The sequence below is a fragment of the Lathyrus oleraceus genome, chromosome 6 (genome assembly GCF_024323335.1).
Source record: "Lathyrus oleraceus cultivar Zhongwan6 chromosome 6, CAAS_Psat_ZW6_1.0, whole genome shotgun sequence".
NCBI lineage: Eukaryota > Viridiplantae > Streptophyta > Magnoliopsida > Fabales > Fabaceae > Lathyrus > Lathyrus oleraceus.
In genome coordinates, this window is record NC_066584.1 from 362,242,501 (window position 1) to 362,263,592 (window position 21,092).

Genomic DNA, 21,092 nt, shown 5'->3' on the forward strand with positions numbered 1-21,092 from the left:
TCAAGGTTGATTTGAAGTGATTTTGAAGTTTGATCTTTCCATTTATTTTAAGTATTAAAAATGCCAAAAATAGTTTATTCATTTCTTGACTTCCAATCTTCATCTCCTTCTGTTTTTTATTGTTTGACCTTGACTTTCAATGTTATTGGTCAAAATATGAGGATTGGTACATGATTGTTCCATTTAATGAATTTATATTTCCTTTACCACTTTGTCATTTCCATTTCTCTTATTCACCTCTTTCTTCTTCTTCTTTTCTTTTTGATCAATGAGTTGAAGGTTGATAAGTTAGTATTGATTAGGGAGATTTAACCTTCCTTGATTCAAATCTAATTCATCTTGATCAATTGATCAAGTGAATGGCTTTGCATTAAGGATAGGTTGTCTTTTAAATCATGCAAAAGGCTTAAACCAATACAAGATCATTTCTCATTTTCTTTTTGGCATGGCAAGTTGTTGGGACTTGATTCACTAATCAAGACTCCTAACTTGTGTTTGTTGCCTACATTATTATTGACCGGCCTCAGATAGTTGTGACTTCTACATAAGTCCAATTATGATTGCTTAACATAGCACTAAATTTTGCCTTATGGCATACTAACCATTAACCACTAACAACTAACTTTTACTTTGTGCAATTTACTTTTCTTGCACATATTATCCATTTGCTTTTCTCTTTGCTCACTTGAGCACATGTTTATGTTAATGTCATTTTCCTTTTGCTCACTTGAGCACATAATTGTGTATATACTATTATGCTTGTGTTTTGTTTTGATTGTTGTGAACCAAATGCAAAGAAATGGACTTAGTTTGTAGGACTTTTCCTATGCAAAAAATGGAGAATTGGACTTAGATTCTAGGACTTTCCTCATGCAAAATCGGAGTAAAAGGATCTTAATGTTGAAGATGGATTAGAAGGACCAAATCTCTAAACTCACTCTTGTCCATTCTTGTTTTACTTCATGGAACTTTTGATGTGTGTGCTTTTGTGCTAGGAGTTTCCATTTGAGCTTGATTGGAGGACCATTGCCATGTTCATCCAAGTGGAAGATACAAGATACATTGAGGATCTTTTTAAGAGACTTGTTTGATTGCTATGTTTTGTGGTTGCTTATTCCAAAGGATGGGAGCTACTTGGATCATCAATATGATCTCAAGAGAGGAACTCCATTGTGGTTTTGTTCTCTTTCCCCTCACCTCTTGTATGCTTAGGATCTTAGCCCTTCTTCTTCTTCTCTCCACTCTAACCCAAGCCAAAACTCTTTGTGCAAACATTTAACCATTGTTTTTTAAACATTAGCAACCTAAGCCGTATGCTTTTGATTTTCAAACCTTCTTTTCATAACACTTATTTTGAATTGAACTTTTAAGTCAACTTTGACCATTTTTGTATATACTTCTAATTGGTAAATATAACTCATTCAAATGTCTTTTGTGGTTCCAATGGCCACTTTCTTAATCAAAATCTTTCATAACCTTTAGCTTTTAGGTTTGAGTTATCCTTGTGGTAGATGTAATACTCACCTATATCCTTAGTGATGGACAATAAGTCTTCCATGCTTATTATAGGGTTAACCCCTCACTAGCATGTTGAAGCTATCCTCACACGGTGGATTTGTGGTTTGGTTGAGTTTTCTCCCTTTGATAACAAAAGACCTCAAGGCTTTTGGACCAATCAATTCACCTACTCATTTTGAAATTTTTACCCCGAACTACGAGGTTTTGATCCTAATCTTTTTATAAGAGGGTACGTAGGCAATGGGTTCATCCATCCAAACATAAAATGTAAATAAACTTGTACATTCTCCTCTCATCTCTTCAATCATGTTTGCACAAATAAATTTTCACAAAACAACAACCTTGCAACAAGTATGAAAAGGGCTCCCTAGGAGTACCTAGGTTGTTTTGGGTGCCTAACACCTTCCCATTGCATAACCAACCCCCTTACCCAGATCTCTATTTTTTTTTACTAGTTTTTGTTAAAACTATTAGGTTTTTGTTCGCTTTCTAACCATTCCTTTGGATAAATAGAAGTGCGGTGGCGACTCGACTTGTATGATTTACCTTGGACTTAGTCAATATCTCTAATGATAATGAATACCCCGCTACAGTTGCGTTTCGCTAGGTCGTATTCTCATCTTCCGAGGTATGACATATGGCAATGGACATATCAATGTATGTTTAGCTATGATTATGCGATGCCAAACAGTCTGGTTAAGATCATACATGACAAAATACATGATTACTCTTGGAGCATAAAGTTGCATAACATATTTTCCGCGAAGAAGAAAGAAAGCACGTAGATTCAATGGACCCCGACTAAGGATAATTTAGCTACTCTTAATACGGGTGGAGCTGTGAAGCTAGGAAAATTTGCAGGTTGTGGAGGGGTGTTGAGAACCACTGCAGATGAATGGATAATATAATTCACTAAGTCAATAGGAAATTGTTCAATCATCATTGTTGAATTATGGGGATTACTAGAATGCATTAACATGGCTTAAAGGGAAAGATTTCTTGAAGGTTGAGGTGCAAATTGACATTTCCACAACCTTTATTCAGAATAAGCAACAATTGGGTGATGAACAATCGCATTGTTCATATATTTCGAGAGGCAAATCATTGTCCATATTCACTTGCAAAAATGAATTTAAACAATAAGATATGTGTGATTTATTTTGATCATTACCCTAAAAAAATTTATACTAAATACATGGAGGATAAACCTTGTAAATCATCGTTGAGGAATGTAATAGTGTAGATTTGGGGCATTAGCCCTCTTTTCTCAAAAAAAAAAATTAATAAAATTATTTTAATTAATAAAAAATTCCTTTTTAATAAAAAAATATTTTTGATAAATGGTAGAATTGCCATCTTATAAAAAGTTATTTGATATTTTGTAAATAAAATAAAATGTAATTAAATTTTAAGAGAAATAGATTCTTAGAACTCACGTTTTTACAAGGCCAACCTTTAATGTTTATTAATCTTTTTTTATATATTATAAAGATTAAAAGATAAAAAGTCTAGGAGAGTTTTGTTAGTTGTATACTGATAATTATAAGAAAAAAATGACTTTCAATTTTGTTAATTATTATAATAAGTAAAAATTATTAATTTATTTAAAACTAATTAATATTTTTACTATTAATATATCTTTAATTTAATTTAACACTATTTAAAGTTGGTAGTTGATTTATAAAGATATTATAGTAAATTTTATTTTGATTATATATGAAATAAAAAAATGGGTGAAAGTAATTCTTTTTCTTATAATTGTGAGAGGAGAAATTATATATTTGCAAGAATAATTAGTTGCACACTGTACACGTGATTGGAATCTTCTTTTTGTAACGTGGAAAGAGAAAACGATAAGATCATAAAGCATCCAGCAGAAACAAAACACCGACAGCAAAGCGTCCACCCACCGAACAACTCTCATGACCCCACCCAACACTCCTCATCATCTCAAACGCTGTCGTTTAAACCCATTTCACAAATTAAAAACTCCCCAACCCAAACAAACCCAAACAATTGTAAATTCCATTCCCAACAAACAGGGGTACACCACACCACACCACACCGCACCGCATGACCAACCTCGCCGTCCCCCTCCTCCTCCTAACGGCGGCGCTAACCCTCTCCGCCGAACCAACCGCCTACGAAGCCCTTCGAAACTTCAATTTTCCAGAGGGAATTCTCCCACAAGGCGTAACACGCTACGAACTCGACGAATCAAGTGGCAATTTCCGCGCCGATCTGAACGGTTCGTGCCGTTTCTCCTTACAAGGTTCGTATCAATTGAGCTACAATTCAACCATCACAGGCCACATAACTGATAACAAACTTACAGATCTCAGGGGTATAAGCGTCAAAGTGCTATTCTTCTGGGTAAACATTCTTGAAGTTGTTAGAAAAGGAGATGACCTTGATTTCTCTGTTGGAGTCGCTACTGCTTCTTTTCCGTTAGATAGTTTCTTTGATTCTCCACAGTGCGGTTGCGGTTTGGATTGTGATATTTTAAGAATAAGAAAACTCAGATTGAATACGAAAAACCCTTCTCTTTCATCTGCTTAGATTACAACCATAATTTAGTTGCATAATGTATAATATCATTATGTATGTATGTAACTCTGTGTAAGGGATAGATCAGATTAGTAAATCTGGCGTTGTAAATGCCATGTTTGATTATAGATTGGTAGTGGATTATGGTTATTAATCCTGTTTTTATAAATATATATTTGAGTTTAAATTGTGCTAAATATCATGTGTATTTGAATATTTACATGTAATGGTTAATTAATAAAGTTAAAAATGTTGGTTAATTGTGTTTATGAATGATTACTAAATTGTGATGTCTTGTTATATTTATTGATGGAAGACAATTAACCATATATATCAATTAACCATATATATGAATTAACAACATTTTTGAATTTCTTATTTTATTATTTTGGGTTGAGACATTCTTGAAAATTTTAATGGCAAATTTGTGCATCGATGCCAAATGTGAGACTACTACAGACTGAAAATAGTTGTATGCTTCCGCTTTGCATATAGTGAATATTTTTTTATTAAGTGCTCCAATAATAGAGGAATATGTCGGCAGGCTAATAAAAGAGAGTTTGACCTCTGGTGAAAAAAATTCTCAAAATACCATTATTCCAAATCAATTTCTCATTCTGCCACATTTTTGTTCTCTTGTGAAGGCCTCCATCCAAGTATTTTTTTTTTGTTTTTTAATTTTTGAATTAATTTAAAATAAATAAAATAATTAATTAATATTAAAAATAAATTAAAATATTATATTTAATAAAAATTAAAATAATTTTTTTAATAAATTAAATACTTTATTATATAATATTTTTCGTAATTATTTAATATTAATTAGTTATATTACTTTTTATATAATATTTGTAATAAATATATATTATTAATTAAAAATTAATATTTATGATTAAATTAAATAATAAATTGTTTTAAAAATAAATTGTTCTAAAAATAAAATAAATAATAAATAGTGACATATTATTAAAAATTTATTTTTTAGTAATTAATTAAAATTTCGAAATTATATAGCTTTTTTTGTAATATTTTTTATAAATATTTAATATTACATAAAAAATAATTTTAAGAAAGAAAACTTTAAATTTTTTTTAACAAATTAAATTAATTGTTGCATAATATTTTTAATAAAAAAAATTAATGATATTTACAATAAATTTTTTAAAAATAAATTGATAAATAGAAGATTGCATATTATTTTTAGTAAACTTTAAAAATTAAATAAAAAATATAATTTCTGGTATGAACTTTTGATGTTTCTGTTGTGAATTTCAAGCAGTTACTAGTGTCTGACGCAATCTGCCTGATTGACTTGAAGATATGGAAGGAATTTGCCCCTTGCAACTTGTCTTGCCCCAGACTGTAGGGTATTCAAAAGAATTCTCCTTGAAAGGGAACTTTAGGAGTGATTATCCCATGACATGGTCTGAGTTTGTTTTTCCCAGTTTCTATATCTTGCTATGATCTGCCCCTGATTAGCCTTTGAGGGACTTGCCCCAGACATACTGAGTACTGAAGTGTTTTTCCTCCTTGATCAACCGATGCTTGGAGATTTGTCTTATACTGACTACTTCTTAAGTCAATATGATCAAAAGATGTCGTGACTCTGATCCCGGAGACGGTCCTGATTCGTGTCAACACCAACGATCAAGTGCCTCTTGAGTTGCCCCTTGTTGGAATTTTCTCGATGTCAAGTACTAATTGACAATTAAGAATTGTTATTCAAGAAATGGTGATTTTAATGCAACAGTTATGCAAGTTTTGAAAAACAATCATTCATTTGGAGTGTCGTGGTAGTGTATGACGAGTGGATCATGAGTCCAAACGCGATGCTGATTTAGCTAGCGTGTGAGTGAAAAGAGAATATTAGCAAATCTCTAGGAGTCAGTTTACTCAACCTTGTTATAGTATGCTTTCAAAACAAACCTTACTTCAATTAGGTCTTTTTAAGGTTGTAACGTGCTTGGGTTCATGGTTATTGAAACAAAAGGATATAAGGCTCAAAGTTTATTTTAGCCCACCCCTTCTTCATGATGATCTCCAATCCTACGTTCAGTTAATTCACACACATTCGTCTTTTGCAGGTGTAAGGATAAAGATGGCGATTCAAGGTCTCTTGGAATGGCAACCACCTTATTTCGTTTTTTGGATGTCGGTGACCATTTGATTTTGGTATGGTGGCCACTGAATCTTGTTTTGTTTTGTTAGAGACTTTCATTGTCTCTTTTGATTTTTGTTTTGATCCCTAACTTTTGCATGAACTGCTTTGTTTGAAGCTTTAATCCATCGGGATTACCCCTGTTTTTTGCCTAAGTCCCCTTTTAAGGTGTTGGACTTAGCGAGCTCTTTATTTGATTTTTTTTTTTGGAAATTGTGACTGCCAAGTCCTTGGTCATTGAAGAACAACCAACATAGATTTTAGATTGGTATGGTTTCTTCGACACTTCAAGATGTGTGCGAAGAATGTCATATGGTTGATCCTTGTATGGGATATTTCATCTTGTAATTTGAATATGTAGTCAAATCAACTGAACACTACCCCGCCCCAGGTTAAGCGTAAGGGTTTTTTAGATCTGAAAGAAACTCCTACTTCTAGGCTCGAAGTGGTTGACTAGGGATTAACTCCTTATCTCTCCAGTGTTTGGGGATTTGAAACAATGCCTGTACATCATCAGCATGATTTTATCCGAAAGCATGCAATCAACAATTATGAGTATTTTGTTTTCGTCATCCTCCTTCCAACATTTACTAATAAGTGTGATAAAGGAGGTGAAGTGGAAAAGTATGTGTTTGTGCTTTTGCAAATGTGATAGATAAGTGAATATGAAAGATTGATTCAAAGCATGCATAATCATCCCATTAACAAAACCAAATACAAATAACAATGTTTAAAGCATACAGTACTTAAACAATCAAGAACAAATCACAAAAGTGAGAAATGGTAAGAATGGCATAATGATCGCCTTCATTCAAAGAAACAGGCCTTCATTTCTTGATTCTCTGGCGGAATTGCTCTGCTTGTTCAGGCCGGTGAGAAGCTTTATCTCCGAGCTTCACTTGACTCTGCATGCACCGGCATGGGGTTTGTTGCAACGTTTGGCCTCACTGGCGTGAATGTAAGTGCTTTACTGTCAATCAAATCTTGAACCTTGTGCTTGAAAGCCTTACAATTCTCTATTGTGTGCCCTGGGGCACCCATGTGATACTCGCAGTGAGCATTAGCGTCGTATCCTGGAGGATATGGTGGAGTTGCAGGTGTTATCTCCTTTAGAACAACCGATCCATCCTTTAGCAGGTAGGGAAGGATCTTGCTATATGATACTGGCAAAGGATCGAAGTGTCTTTCTGGCCTCCTTGCCCTCTACTGATTAGGTTGACGTTGTTGTGGATCACGTTGTTGTTGGTTCTGATGCGGCTGCTGGTAAGCCAGCTGTTGATATGGTTGTTGATAGGGTGGCTGATATGGCGTCAGGATGACCGCGACAGTTTGGTGATAAGGCATAGGAACATTCGGATGTGCCCTATATCCTCCTCCTCCCATTATGGCATTAGTTTGACCTTCTGGCTTCTTCGGGAGATTAGGATAAGGTTTCTTCATCCCACCTGAAGCATTGGCAGCGCAAGGTAGTTTCCCTTCTTGATCTGGCTTTCAATTCGTTCTCCCACAGAGACAACCTCAGAAAAAGTTGGGAAACTGGATCCCACCATCTTTTCCATGTATTGATTATGGAGAGTTCCCATAAACATGTCAATTAGTTATTTGTCAAGGAGAGGAGGTTGGACGCGAGCTGCAAGCTCTCTCCACCGCTGGGCGTATTCCTTGAATGACTCATTATTGCGTTGAGTCATATCTTGCAGCTGGGTGCGGTTGGGTGCTAGATCAGTATTGTACTGATAATGCCTTAGGAATGCTTCAGCAAGGTCTCTCCATGACTGGACCTGACCTCTCTCTAGTTGCATGTACCACTCCAAGGATGCCCCATTGAGACTATCTTGGAAGTAATGAATCAGGAGTTAATCATTACTGATGTGGGCAGCCATTTTGCGACAGTAGGCTCTGAGGTGAGTTCTCGGGCAACTGATCCCTTTGTATTTGTCAAAGTCCGGGACTTTGAATTTTTGTGGAATCACGAGTCCTGGCACCAGGCACATGTCAACAGCGTCCAAACCGGGAGTAGTGTGAACCTCCAAGGACTTAAACTTTTCCTCCAAAGCATGGAGTCTATCAACAGTTGGGTCTGGGATACCTCCAACAGCAAGTTTGGCGGGTTGTGGCATGAAGAAGGCGTCATATGGATCCTCATCACCCATCATGGATCCATGTCGAGAAGATGTAGCAGAGTGCTCATGGGAGTTCATGCTGACCATGGGAACAGGAATAGGGATCAGTCCTCCTCTAGGCTGATTAGGGTTACCATCAAGGTCAATCACTCCAGGGATACTAAGCGATGGTGATCCAAACTGGGCAGCAACTTTCCTGGCTTCGGCGTTAGTCTCAGCATCCTTCTCCTTCTGGGCCAAGAGTAACATGGTCTCGAGCAGGCGATCCATCTTTTCCTGCATAGAGTCAATGTCTGTCCTCATCGAGACTTCGTTGGCTTCAAGTTGTTCAAGTGTCATCTTGTAGTTGCGGCGTGTCTCGTACCAGTGTTGAGTAGTCAGCGTTACTGGACAAAGGGTAGAATATGGTGTAAGTTTTTGTTTCTGGGAGATGATATGCAATGCATGTTGATGATATTCAAATGCATGAAATTTTGCCATGATTTTTTCGTAAAGGAATAGAGACTCAAAATTATCCACATGTCGAGTACATCAGGATAAAAGGAAGAAGCCCGGGTTTCTCTGATTACTAGAAATTCCCAAAGGTAGGTTCTAAAGTTATGTTTTCAAGGAAGGAACTTAGACTCACAGATCATGTTCAAAACTTCCTCGCAATGGTGGGCTAGCCACATCGTGATGGGAATATTGCACTGATCTAATCTAAGTGGGATTCTCGTATTGTTCAAACAGGGTGTAGACCCTTCGGTTCAATACTACGTAATCGCCCGTCATGAACACACAACTTGGGTTTAAGGCGAGGTTCCCAGAGTCACGGATCGTATTTAAAACCTCCCCCACAATGATGGGCTAGCCATATTATGATGGAAACTCCAAACAGATCTACTCTAGGTGGAGTCTTCGTATTGTCCCAATGAGGTGTACACCCCTCGGTTCAATACTACACAACTCCGGGTTCTAAGTTCTTCTCGAAGCTCGGGTATGGAGCTTATCTCACAGCATACACCAAGTCCCATATCAAAGTACCAAGGCAAATTACATACAACGCAAGCAATCAGAATAGAATATAGAGAAATAAATATGGAAAGAAAGAATATCTTCCAATAGTCATAGCAAAATCAGACTAAGTTAGGCTAGACTCTCTCTTGCTTGGAGCAGGGTCCCCAGCAGAGTCGCCAGTCTGTCGCACCTCGAAAAATGCTAATGCGATCCCCCGCGATGGAACCCGGAAAAATGTTAGTTCGAAACAGAGTCTCCACCGAACTTTATTTATCCCAATTAAGGAATAGGAAAATATCAAGAAAACCTTTAGAAATAAGAATAATGGTCGTCGCAACCATATTCGGGTTCGGGAGTCGATTACGCAAGGGGAAGGTATTAGCACCCCTTACGTCTGTTGTACTTAACGAGAACCTTTTAGTTTGATTTGCTATTTGACTGTTAATTGACTGTTTATTTGCTTGCTTCGAGTGATTAGAATTGATGATAAATATGGATGAAGACCTCAGGAGGGGGGAAATGAGAGGTTTTTGATTAGTATGCTCACGAAGATACAGCAATCTCCTGCCTACGTATCCTTATGGTGCAATAAGGAAATCAGAGCATTCGTAGTTCGGGCTACTACGAATATTTGGGTGTGTTTTGTTTTGATGAACGACTGTGTAGATCGGCGTTCTAACGGCTAAACACTGGCTTGTCTACTCTCGGTGGAGGCTCTAACACTGGTTTGTTGTGCGCATTAGAAAGGATTTACATTGTTCTTTTTGAAAGGGTTTTGGTCACGCGGGGGTGACAAGTTGAATTGATGTGTTTGGGTTTGATTTGGTTTCGATCGCTCAGGGGCGAGAAGTTAGATTTGATTTGTTTGATATGTTTTTTGAAGAGAGATGAAAGATTGAGCAATGTGGTATACACCAATCGTCCAATTCTTTCAAGGAATAACAAGGCGAATGCCTTCCACTCCTTTTTCATTCGGATTATTTTGAAAGTTGGTTTGTGGATGTTGAATACGCACGGTAGTGAGGCGTACGCCTCCTACTTTCCTAATCAAGGAATAATGAGGCGTGCGCCCCCTATTCCCTTATCTAAGTTTATTTAGCGTGTTTTAGTCGGAAGTCGATAATTTGAGCAATGTGGCGTATGCCAATTATTCAAATAATTGAGAGATGGTGAGGCGAACGCCTCCTATCTGTTATCATCCGTGGTTTAAATTGTAAAAGATATATCTTTAGATGTCGTATTTGATTTGTGAAAATAGTTTGTATTTGAATTGGTAGGTTTTGATCGATAATTTGAGCAATGTGGCGTACGCCAATTATTCAAATAATCAAGGAATGGTGAGGCGTATGCCTCCCATTCTCTATTGAAGTTTAAGTTGTTTATTTTATAAAATTGGATTTGATATAAGAGGTGATTTGAGTTTATTCGATTGTGGTTTTGAATTGATGACGAAGATTCGAGCAATGTGGCGTATGCCAATTATTCGAATAATCGGAAGATAGTGAGGCGAACGCCTCCTATCCTTTTTTCATCTGAAATATGGAATTAAAAGGATTTGGAATTTGTAGAAACAATTTGAAATATTATGATTTGAAGTGTTATGGTTTGAATAATTTGAATTTGGAAATTATATTTGATTTTGAAAAGTGATTTGAATGTGAATGATTAAGGTTTAATCGGGTGACAAGAACTCGTGCAATATGGCGTACGCCAATCATTCGAGTAATTGAGAGATAGTGAAGCGAACGCCTCCTATATCCTTTTCAACCCAAAATTTATGTTAAAAGAGGAAATTCTTTTGAAATTGAATTGGTTTGGAAAAATGTTTTGAATTTGTGTTTATGAATGAAATGATGGTGAATCGATCATCTACTCGATTAATCAATAATCAAATATGTCTCATTGTAAGAAAGCCCAAGAGTAAGCTATGTGAGGTTGATGGCGATGCATAAAAGCGATCGACTTACAAAGATGTTTGAAAATGGACTCGACATTAAATCGAGAATTATGATTTGTGCTTTTTTGAAATTGGTTTGAAAGTGGTTTTGAATCAAATGAGCTTGGTTTGGAAACGAATTGAAAGTGATTATGAATTGATAAGATTGAAATGAATTTTATTTTGTAAGAGGTTGACATCGTGATAAAATAATCCGGTCAATATTTAATTAATGAAGTATTTGATTGGAATTGAAACAAACTACCTAATTGACCAAAAAGAATTCCAAATCAAAATCATATGTTAACTAAAATTCCCAAGGTAATCGATCATCACAACCAAGTGATTTAAACAAAATCTGAATTAGTCAATCACTAAAACAAGTTTGATTTAGGAGTGACTTAAACCAAATAGATACCATGTGCTTAAAATATTAAAAATCCCGTGTACTTGCAAGTCTAAAAAAATCATAATGGAATTGACATCACTTAGAAACCACCCAAGGTTATACATAACATATTAACTGAACATTAACACAATGCCATATGCTTAGAACAGATTTATTAATAATCGTGTATTTGAGAAAATGGTTATAACATTGTGAATCATTACTTATATCAGATTATGCTAAGATGATTAATAGGAATGAACTACATCATAATATGTACATATATGAGGAAAAATAGAACAACCCCCTACACCAAGCCCAAACGAAAACATGATTGATGGCTGACAAACATGACATACATCTCAACACTTCAAAATAAATCAACCTGAAAACTCTTATCGGATAATAATTACATCCCGATAAATAGATTATACACAAACGATTCTCATAACAAAGGCGACAATCACTTGGTTCGATTCACATGTGTATGAAACACGACAAACCAACAACCAAAATATTTGTATTTATCCAAAGATTAATGCGAAATATCCTGCGTTCTCAAAAACTGATCTTCACAGTACTCATAACAACAAAGATTAATGTCATTGTTTCTCCACACAACCCATTCTACAATATGCATAACATAACAGTAATATGTTTTGCCAACACACAGATGATTGAGAATATGTGACGCAAAATCAGATTTTGCACAGTTCAAAGATCAAATTAAAATTTTAAACTTGAAATGGAAAAGGTTACCAATGCTGAGCGGGTTACCGTAACGACAATTGAAGAGGTTCAAAACTTCCTCTGAAGCTTCACAGTGGTTTGCTGTTTTCGTTGAGGGCTTCGGCAGCGGTAGATTCTGGCGATGGCTTGGTGACGGCAGTTGGTCGTGAGTTGTGAATGTCAAGCTATCAACGGAGGCAAGTTGCAATTATCGACGTCCACGGTTAGCTATCTGTTCCATATTTTCCTGCTAATCCTTCAGATCAACTTCTGCTAGTATACGTGTTGCGAGTTACACCGAAATGTGTCCAGGCTACCACAAGTGTCACCAACGGAGTTTGTCGGAGAGAAAATGAGGCTCGAAATGATAAATGCTTTATCGCCGAAAAGAAGCTTCAGATTTGAGCTTCATTCTTCTAATGATCAGAGCTTCAATGTGTTTCAGATCTAACACGACAAACAAGCTTTATCCATTCCTTTGAGTGTTGTCTCGGTGACGTCCTCTTGGATAATCGTGAGGTGATGTGGGTTTGTTGGAAGATTTGGTTTGAAGGTTGGTTTTGGGGGTTTTGTTGTTGAAGGAAGGTGTTTGTGGATGTGACGAGATCGTTGTTGGAGGATAGTGGTGAAGATGGAGCGGAGGATGATGGAGGTGAAGGTGGCATGGTTTTGTTTGTTAGGTTTTGTGGTGGCTTCGCTCGGCGGTGATGATGAAGGAGATGAAGGTTATGGTGGTGGGTGTTTGGCGGGGAGGGTTTCAGGGTTAGTCGATGGGGGTTTGATGGTAGTGGTGTTGGTGAGAGTGGGTTGTGGACGGAAACGGAAGTGAGGAAGGGTGTTATGGTGAAAGTGATATGGTGATGACGACGGTTTGTGAGGCGGAGGTGGAGATCATCGGTGGTTGAGTTTGTGATGAAGTATTTGACGGTGGTTTAGGGTTGGGCGGATTTGAAGAGTTGATGGAGAAAAATGGGGGTTTTGATGGTGGTTGAAGAATTTAGTGGAGGCGGAGGAAACGTATGGGTAAGGGTGGAAGATGAAGAGGTTGAAGGTGGGTTGAAGGGTGACGGCGATGAGGGACTTGTGAGGCTATAATGAGTGGAAAAGTTTTTTCGTGAGGGATGGATGGTCAGTGTCAATATGAGTGAGTCATCAGTGGATCTTTATTTCTCTTTCTTTTATTTGGTGCCAGAGAAAGAGATAAAATAGTGAGTGTTTTGTGAGTGTGAGCTGTCGTTAGTGATAGGTGGATAATCACGTGAGAGAGAGTGAGAGTTGAGTGGGTGAGGTAGCCAATGAGAGGGTGACACGCGTGAGAATTCGTTGAGAGGAAAATCTAAACAGATTTTCTCTTTTTTGTTTTCTTTGTAAGAGGGGTGAGAGAGAGGAGAGGAATGTGAGAGGTAGTGGTGTGTTAGAGAGACGTTAGAGTGGATGTACCAAATATATTTCTTCTATAATTATTATTCATTTAAGAAAATAACAAATCATAAAAAAAAATCTAATTAATATTTAATTTAAATACATTCTAATTACTTTAATTTAAATAACTAACCAAAAATGTTAACCAATTAGAAATAGAAACCGAGTACAAATTTGCTCGGAAAATTAAATCGGTCACACTAAAATTGTCAGGACAAAACAAACTTATTAAAAAAATACAGTCTTTCCTCAAATTCTGAAATAATTTTGTACCGGTTAAAAGGCTCAGACGGGTCGAAATGCAACCGAAACAGCCGCTGAAAAATGCAATGAGCACACCAGGTTAAACTACGTGAACCGTAGATCAATAATACTGATGTCCGCAATTTTAATTATGAAACTTTTTACCCGCTGGTTTTGCATGTTCTTGAGAAACGATTTAGCCAATTTGTCTGTATTTTCAATAAATTCATTCTGACTGACATTTTAGGTATTATTCATGATGCAAATGTATGTCATGCTATGCATATGATGCAAAAATGAAAATGAAATCAATTCTATGAAAGTTTAAATATGCCCGGACAAAATTGGGGTATGACAATCATCATTCTCCAAGGGGGGGGGGGGGGTATCCAAGATATGGCCTCCATATAAATTGTGATTGTATTAAAAAAAATACGTAAGTTTACCATTTATTGTTTGACTGACATGTAATAAAAAAAAACTAGTCAAACCAAAATTACGTTTGTTGACAACATGTGATCGAACATGACACGGTACCCATCAAGGTAATGACGAGGATTTTTAGAACAATTTTTTTCTTGTTGGTTGAAGCCCATCTAAAAAGTAGAGCAACATTATATTGAAAGATTAATATATTATATAACACAGAGAACAGAAATGTAAAACAATGGATTTACATGGAAATATTAAGACTTACATTGATGCATATGGATGACTTGGAACTGCAGAACTAATTGGTGCTATAAACGGGAATCGTGTAAATCCCCATGTTTGTAGCAGAATAACACCCCCGCATACCATCAACATCAACGTCAACTGCTTTGCATATTTCCCTATATAGATATGCTAACACAGCTGATCCCCAACTATATTCACCATACTGACGCAAATCCTGAACAAATGGTATCCACATACTATGTACATCTTTTGCCGATTTATCAGGGAATAAAGTTAGGGAGATGCACAATATAACATAAATTCTTGTGTATATAATGAGTTCGTTATGGGAGGTATTTTCAGATATTTGAGTTTCTTCTAATATTTGTTTTAATCAAGAGATACGGACACCTCTACCTTTAATGTGATTTTCTAGAGGTTGACGGCCCAAAAACGTGGTCCATGCACTTGCACTAATCTCGGATGTTCCTATGACGACTCTACCATTGATGCGTAGACCCAAAAGCATACTTATGTCTTCTAAAGTTATAGTGCACTCACCGGTTGGGAAGTGAAAAACATGTGTTTCGGGTCTCCATCATTCAAGTAGAGCATATATGAAACTTGTATCAATTACTATATCCTTCAGTTTTGCGACGTTTGCTCCAAAACCAGAGGTATCCAAAAAAGGTTGAATATAATGTGGGGCATCAATTAACTTATGGTTTCGGGTTCTAAAAGGTCTTTCGGGTTCCACCTGATACATGTAGCGAAAACAATAAACAAAATAACAAATACATAATATATATTTATTTATAAAAAAATAACAAAGCAAATGTTAAACAATTATCAAAACAATAAGTATCACTTACTAATGCTTGAATGTTATCATTAGTTCCCCTATGTTTATCACCCATAAAAAAAGGAGTTTGAGACATATTGAGATTTGTGGTAAAAATGATAGAAGCTTAACTTGTGGTAAAAATGAAATGATGATAAAGAAGTGGGTTGTGGTAAAAATGAATTGATGGAGGAGTATTTATAGATATATTTTCATGACGTGTTCTAGTTATCATTTTTACATAATGATACAATTTCATCTGTTGTTCTACGAAAACTAACATACAACTCTAATGGCCCTAAGCACCATGCCATTTGAATTGATGCATGGTTTTCGATAGCGCAGAGCAACAATTTCTCTCTCAAATTCGGTAACATGAAGTATTTGAGTTTGGATGTCGTCAAAACCAAAGTTTTCCATTATTCTGATTGATATTGGATCAGAAATAGTATTGCAAGAATCAACTTTTTCAGATGATATTAGCTTAATAATGTATACTAGACCAATTAAGAGAGCCATGTGGGTAGCTTATGCGTTTGAATTGCTCAGGTCTGGCTTTTATATTGTGTTTGATAAGACCAAACATGCAGTATATATACAACTTCCAAGATGGTGGACAAAAATAATAGCTTTTCAGAATTTTTTTGGTGTACTCCAACCAAGATGGCGGTCCCCAACGTAGCCTTTTTTCACACGCCTAGGTCCTCCAACCAAGATGGCGGTCCCCAACGCATCATCTTTTCACGCGCCAAGATCCTCCAACCAAGACGGCAGACCCCTTCATGCTCTTCCTGCACACGCGCGTCATCCCAAATGGCAGACCAAAGGCACATGGAATCGCACGCGCTAGACCCCTACGTCTCAAACGGCGGACCCCTTCTAACTTTGTAGAGGTAGTTGAGGTCCTCCATCTCAAATGGAGGACGTCTTTTGCATGGCTTCCACGTACAATTCCAAACAACCCTTGTATATAATTGAACCTTTAATTTTCAAATTAAATCATACACACAATGGCTCAAAACAATATCACAATTCAAATCCATTATAATGGAAGTATTTTTCCAGATGTTAATGTCGGAGTCATATTGTCATACGGTGAACTGACTTGGGATATTTTGCTTTTTATCGTAATGTCGCGGATAGCAAGAGTCGCCACCAACTTTTCTTTTATCCAATAAGGAAAGGTGGAAAAGAACAGGAAAGACCTCAATAGATTTTGGGTTCGGGAGGTACATTATACAAAGGGAAGGTATTAGCACCCTTTGTATCCATGGTTATCCATGGGCTCTTAATTGCTGGATCACTTATATTTTTGTCTGAAAAGTGTTCGTGAATTGTTTAAAAAATGTTTCGAAAAGAGAGTTTAACTTTGTAATGATTCTCGTATGAATGTATACAAAGTATTTATCTCGTTTGATTTTGAAAATGGTTTAGAAAAAATATAACTCGGTAATGATTCTAGTATGAATGTATACCAAGTGGTGATTTTCTAGGATTTGTAAAGTGTAAAGTGTGAGGGGTGGAAAATGTTTTAGGTTATGATCCAGCAATTGAGAGTTATACCTTCCTAAGGTCGTTATGGGCATTTCCTATCCTTATGAGGGTAAAATTGTCCTTACTATTGAGAAGTAAGTAGTTTTATCCTTTGGATGTTTAAGGGTCATCGTAGGGTCATTGATAGGTCATTGAAGGCAACAGTTGTAAGGATACCTTAGCATTTGCAGGGACGATCATCATTTAACCGTAGGCTACACCGAAGGGTCATCGAGGGACAAAATCGTATTTTCGAAGGCAACATCCGAGGGACTATGATTTATTTTATGATGATTTAATCGAAGGGTCTTTACTAAGTGTATCCCTACATTCGCGGGACATGACCGTTATACCGTAATACCGTAAGGCAGCAAAGAGAGGTCCAAGATCACGTATTTAAAGGCCGTATTTTAAAATCAATTAGGTGATTTAAGGTGAATCTCCACATTAAAATCAATACATTAAAATTAATACATTAAAATTAATACATTAAAAATAATTATTTAAAATTAATTAGGTAATTTAGGGTGAAAATCCACAAGGGTATCCCACAAATAAAGTGGAATACCTAGCCGGCCGTTTCTTCGGGAATATGTAAACCCTTACAAAATTCAGCAAACGCGTTAAAATACCGAAATAAAGTGCAATGGAAAATTGCACCACAAAATGAACACAACAGTCATGAAAATCAGGCCAAATAATGCAGAACTGTAATAAATCTTGGTTAGATAAACATAAGGCAGAACATAAAAGAAACAAAACAGCCACTGTCTCGTTCGCCCCTGCTTCGCCTAGCGAGGGCTTAGCGAGTGCTCGCTTCAGGCTCGCTTAGCGATGTGCTAGCGAGCGGCCACGGGTTTTGAATTTCAGAACAATACAATCTCAACCTGCTGCATGGCTTATGGCATTCAATTACAGAAATAGCATGGTCAAATATTCAGGGTATTCAGGCATACTTAAATTCATACATGAAATCATATTGCATATCCGAAAGTTTAATCATGATGCCTTATATATGTAAAGATTATCGATTAGAAGCATAAAACATTAGTGATAGGCAAACCTGTTTGTAACTGAGCTTGGTATCGAATGGAGTTGGGCGGCGGTAGCTTCGGAGCGGATGAGCGGCCTTCAGGGTTTCTTTACTCGGAATGCTCTGAGTTAATCTCCCGGGTTTCTATGCCAGGGTTTCCGTCCGTCTTCCTCTCTGTTTTTTTCTCCCACTCATTACTGAAGTGCTGGTATTTATAATGCCCTTTTTCATGACCTAATGGGCTCAGAACGAAGCCCGAAATTTTTTGTTGTCTGTCAGCCTCGCTAGGCGAGCTGGTAGCGAACGTTTGCTTCGCTAGGCGAGCGTGTAGCGAACGTAACATTCGCTAGGCGAGCGTGTAGCGAACAGGCCAGTTTGGGCCATTTTCTGGATTGGGCCATTCGTGAGCTGAGCCTTTGTCCCTTTAAGATCAGTGCCATAAAATGAGTCGGAATGCCCCTGAAAAATGTCTTGAACTATTGATGGACAAATTTTGGGGTATGACAGCTGCCCCTGTTCAATATTCTTGAACCGAGAGAGTCAGAATGGTATGTACGCCATTCGTGGTCTGGAGGTGGAAGATTATTGAACACTTAGGATGCCCCAAAAATTTGCACTTGTCAATTAGTTAGTCTTGATGGAGATGGGCTTGATGATGAGAGCTTCAGATTGTGTCGTACGTTAGGCGATATCTGAAGACATGGGTGTCATACCGGGTCGTATGTTAGACCGTATAGTGAGTCGCCCATTAGGCTGTCGACTTCGCTGGGGAGTCGGAGTGTGTTATATACCGCTGGGGATAAGGGAACAGAATGGATCGTACGCTAGATCATCTCTGAGTTGCAGAATAAGCCGTCCGTTAGGCTGTACTTGAGGATGAGAGGTCAGAATGGATCGTACGCTAGATCGCATTTGAGTAGCAGAAAGAACCGTCCGTTAGGCTGAATCTGATGATGAAAGGGGTAGTCGTGCACTAGACTACGCTTCAGAAATGTACCGTACACTAGGTAGCATCTGAGGACTTGAAGGTCTAACTGGGTCGTACATTAGACTGTATTTGAGCAGAATGAACCGTCCGTTAGGCTGAATCTGATGATGAAAAGGGGGTAGTCGTATGCTAGACTACACTTCAGAAATGTACCGTACACTAGGTAGCATCTGAGGAGATGAAGGTCTAACTTGGTCGTACATTAAACCGTATCTGAGCAGCATCTGGTCTAACTTGGTCGTACATTAGACTGTATTTGAGCAACATCTGGTCTAACTTGGTCGTACATTAGACTGTATTTGAGCCGTTGAAGGTCTAACTTGGTCGTACATTAGACGGTATTTGAGCGGCATCTGGTCTAACTTGGTCGTACATTAGACTGTATTTGCAGAATCTGACTTGAGGGTCTAACTTCGTCGTACATTAGACTGTATTTGCAGAATCTGACTTGAAGGTCTAACTTGGTCGTACATTAGACTGTATTTGCAGAATCTGACTTGAAGGTCTAACTTGGTCGTACATTAGACTGTATTTGAGTGGCCTCTGAGGACTTGAAGGTCTAACTTGGTCGTACATTAGACTGTATTTGAGTGGTTGAAGGTCAGAATGGATCGTACGCTAGATCGTATCTGAGTTGTTGAAGGTCAGAATGGATCGTACGCTAGATCGTATCTGAGTTGTTGAAGGTCAGAATGGATCGTACGCTAGATCGTATCTGAGTTGAAGGAGTCATATGTTAAGATGAATCAGGATGAACCGTACGCTAGGCTATATCTGATAGTATTTGTGTATGTTGTATTTGCGATAAATGTCTGGGATGGGCTCACAGATGCCATCGTTAGGAGGATGTCAGAATGAATGTGGACATGGAGTATATCTGAAAGATGTATCTGAAGAAGAAAGTAGTCGTACGCTAGACTACACCTCGGAATGTACCATATGCTAGGCAGTATCTGAGGGATATAGTTGAATCTTGAATGTAATTGATAAAGATGTCTGTCTGAATGGGCCTTTGTTTTGACCGTATCAAGAGGATGATTAACCTGAAAAATAAAGTTAGCTTCATGCCATGTCATGATGCATGAGATGCAAATGTTGTATGCATGCGTGTGCTGTGAAATGATGTAATGAGTGAATCATGCGTCTGGAATAAATGAGAGCATTGTATACATGTGCATGTTATGAAATGATGTAATGTATATGATGCGGAACGAAAATTGTATGTAGGTATGTGATGTGAAATGATGTAATGAATGCACTATGTGTCTGAAACGTTCTTCCAGAGGACTCTACTGGGGAAATAAATCTCAGTCTTCTGGTTGGAGATATTTGTATTGATGACCCTTTCTTAGCTGGGGAATACTTGATTGCCGTCTGACGATGGAAATATCCAACAGAGCCTGGCTGGGGATAGAAGAGATGACCAATTTGTCTAGTAATGCCAATTGCTTTGGGGGAATAACTGGTTTTTGTTGGGGAATGGATTGGTAACAGATTCATTGGGAAGCGTGATTAGACCTTCTCCTCGATCCTGAAGTCGTGTAGTAATTGCTATTACTATTCTAGGCATGCATTTTTGGTGAACATCGATCATATCCAAATGCATATATTAATTCGAATTAAATCAATGGACGCTTATGCAAACAAAACAGAGAAAGTAAAACAAAAGCATTTTTTTTGAAACTAAATTGTATTGATTTTGAAAGAGGGCCTGTAAATAGGCAATTTGAGTACAAGGAGACAGAAATCCTAGTAAGAGGAAATTGTCAGGCAAACAAAGAGAACGCTATGCAGAAAAAGTCCTATCGATTCTAATTCCACCACTGTCATTATGTCTTCAAGCATCTCATCTCCTGTTGTCGGATAGAAGTGATTGGCTTGTTCGGTCCCTTGAACTTGGTCGAAGCAGACAGAGAACGGGGTATAGTCATACGCTTTAATCCCTAAATTTTGCCTGGACCGCCTTTTCAGGTTTTCAGT

The 21,092-nt window shown here is 37.3% G+C and overlaps 1 protein-coding gene across 1 annotated transcript; it reads left to right on the top strand.

Annotated features, from left to right (window-relative positions):
• The first annotated feature begins 3,386 nt into the window (after positions 1 to 3,386).
• Positions 3,387 to 4,325, top strand: LOC127092219 (uncharacterized protein At5g01610). Its single transcript, XM_051031063.1, has one exon. It carries the CDS (start codon positions 3,592 to 3,594, stop codon positions 4,075 to 4,077), a length of 486 nt encoding a protein of 161 aa, XP_050887020.1. The 5' UTR covers positions 3,387 to 3,591; the 3' UTR covers positions 4,078 to 4,325.
• Positions 4,326 to 21,092: the final 16,767 nt, after the last annotated feature.

Bases quoted from the DNA above. Each gene is read 5' to 3' on its own strand.
- LOC127092219 (XM_051031063.1), top strand. From the start codon at position 3,592: ATGACCAACCTCGCCGTCCCCCTCCTCCTCCTAACGGCGGCGCTAACC.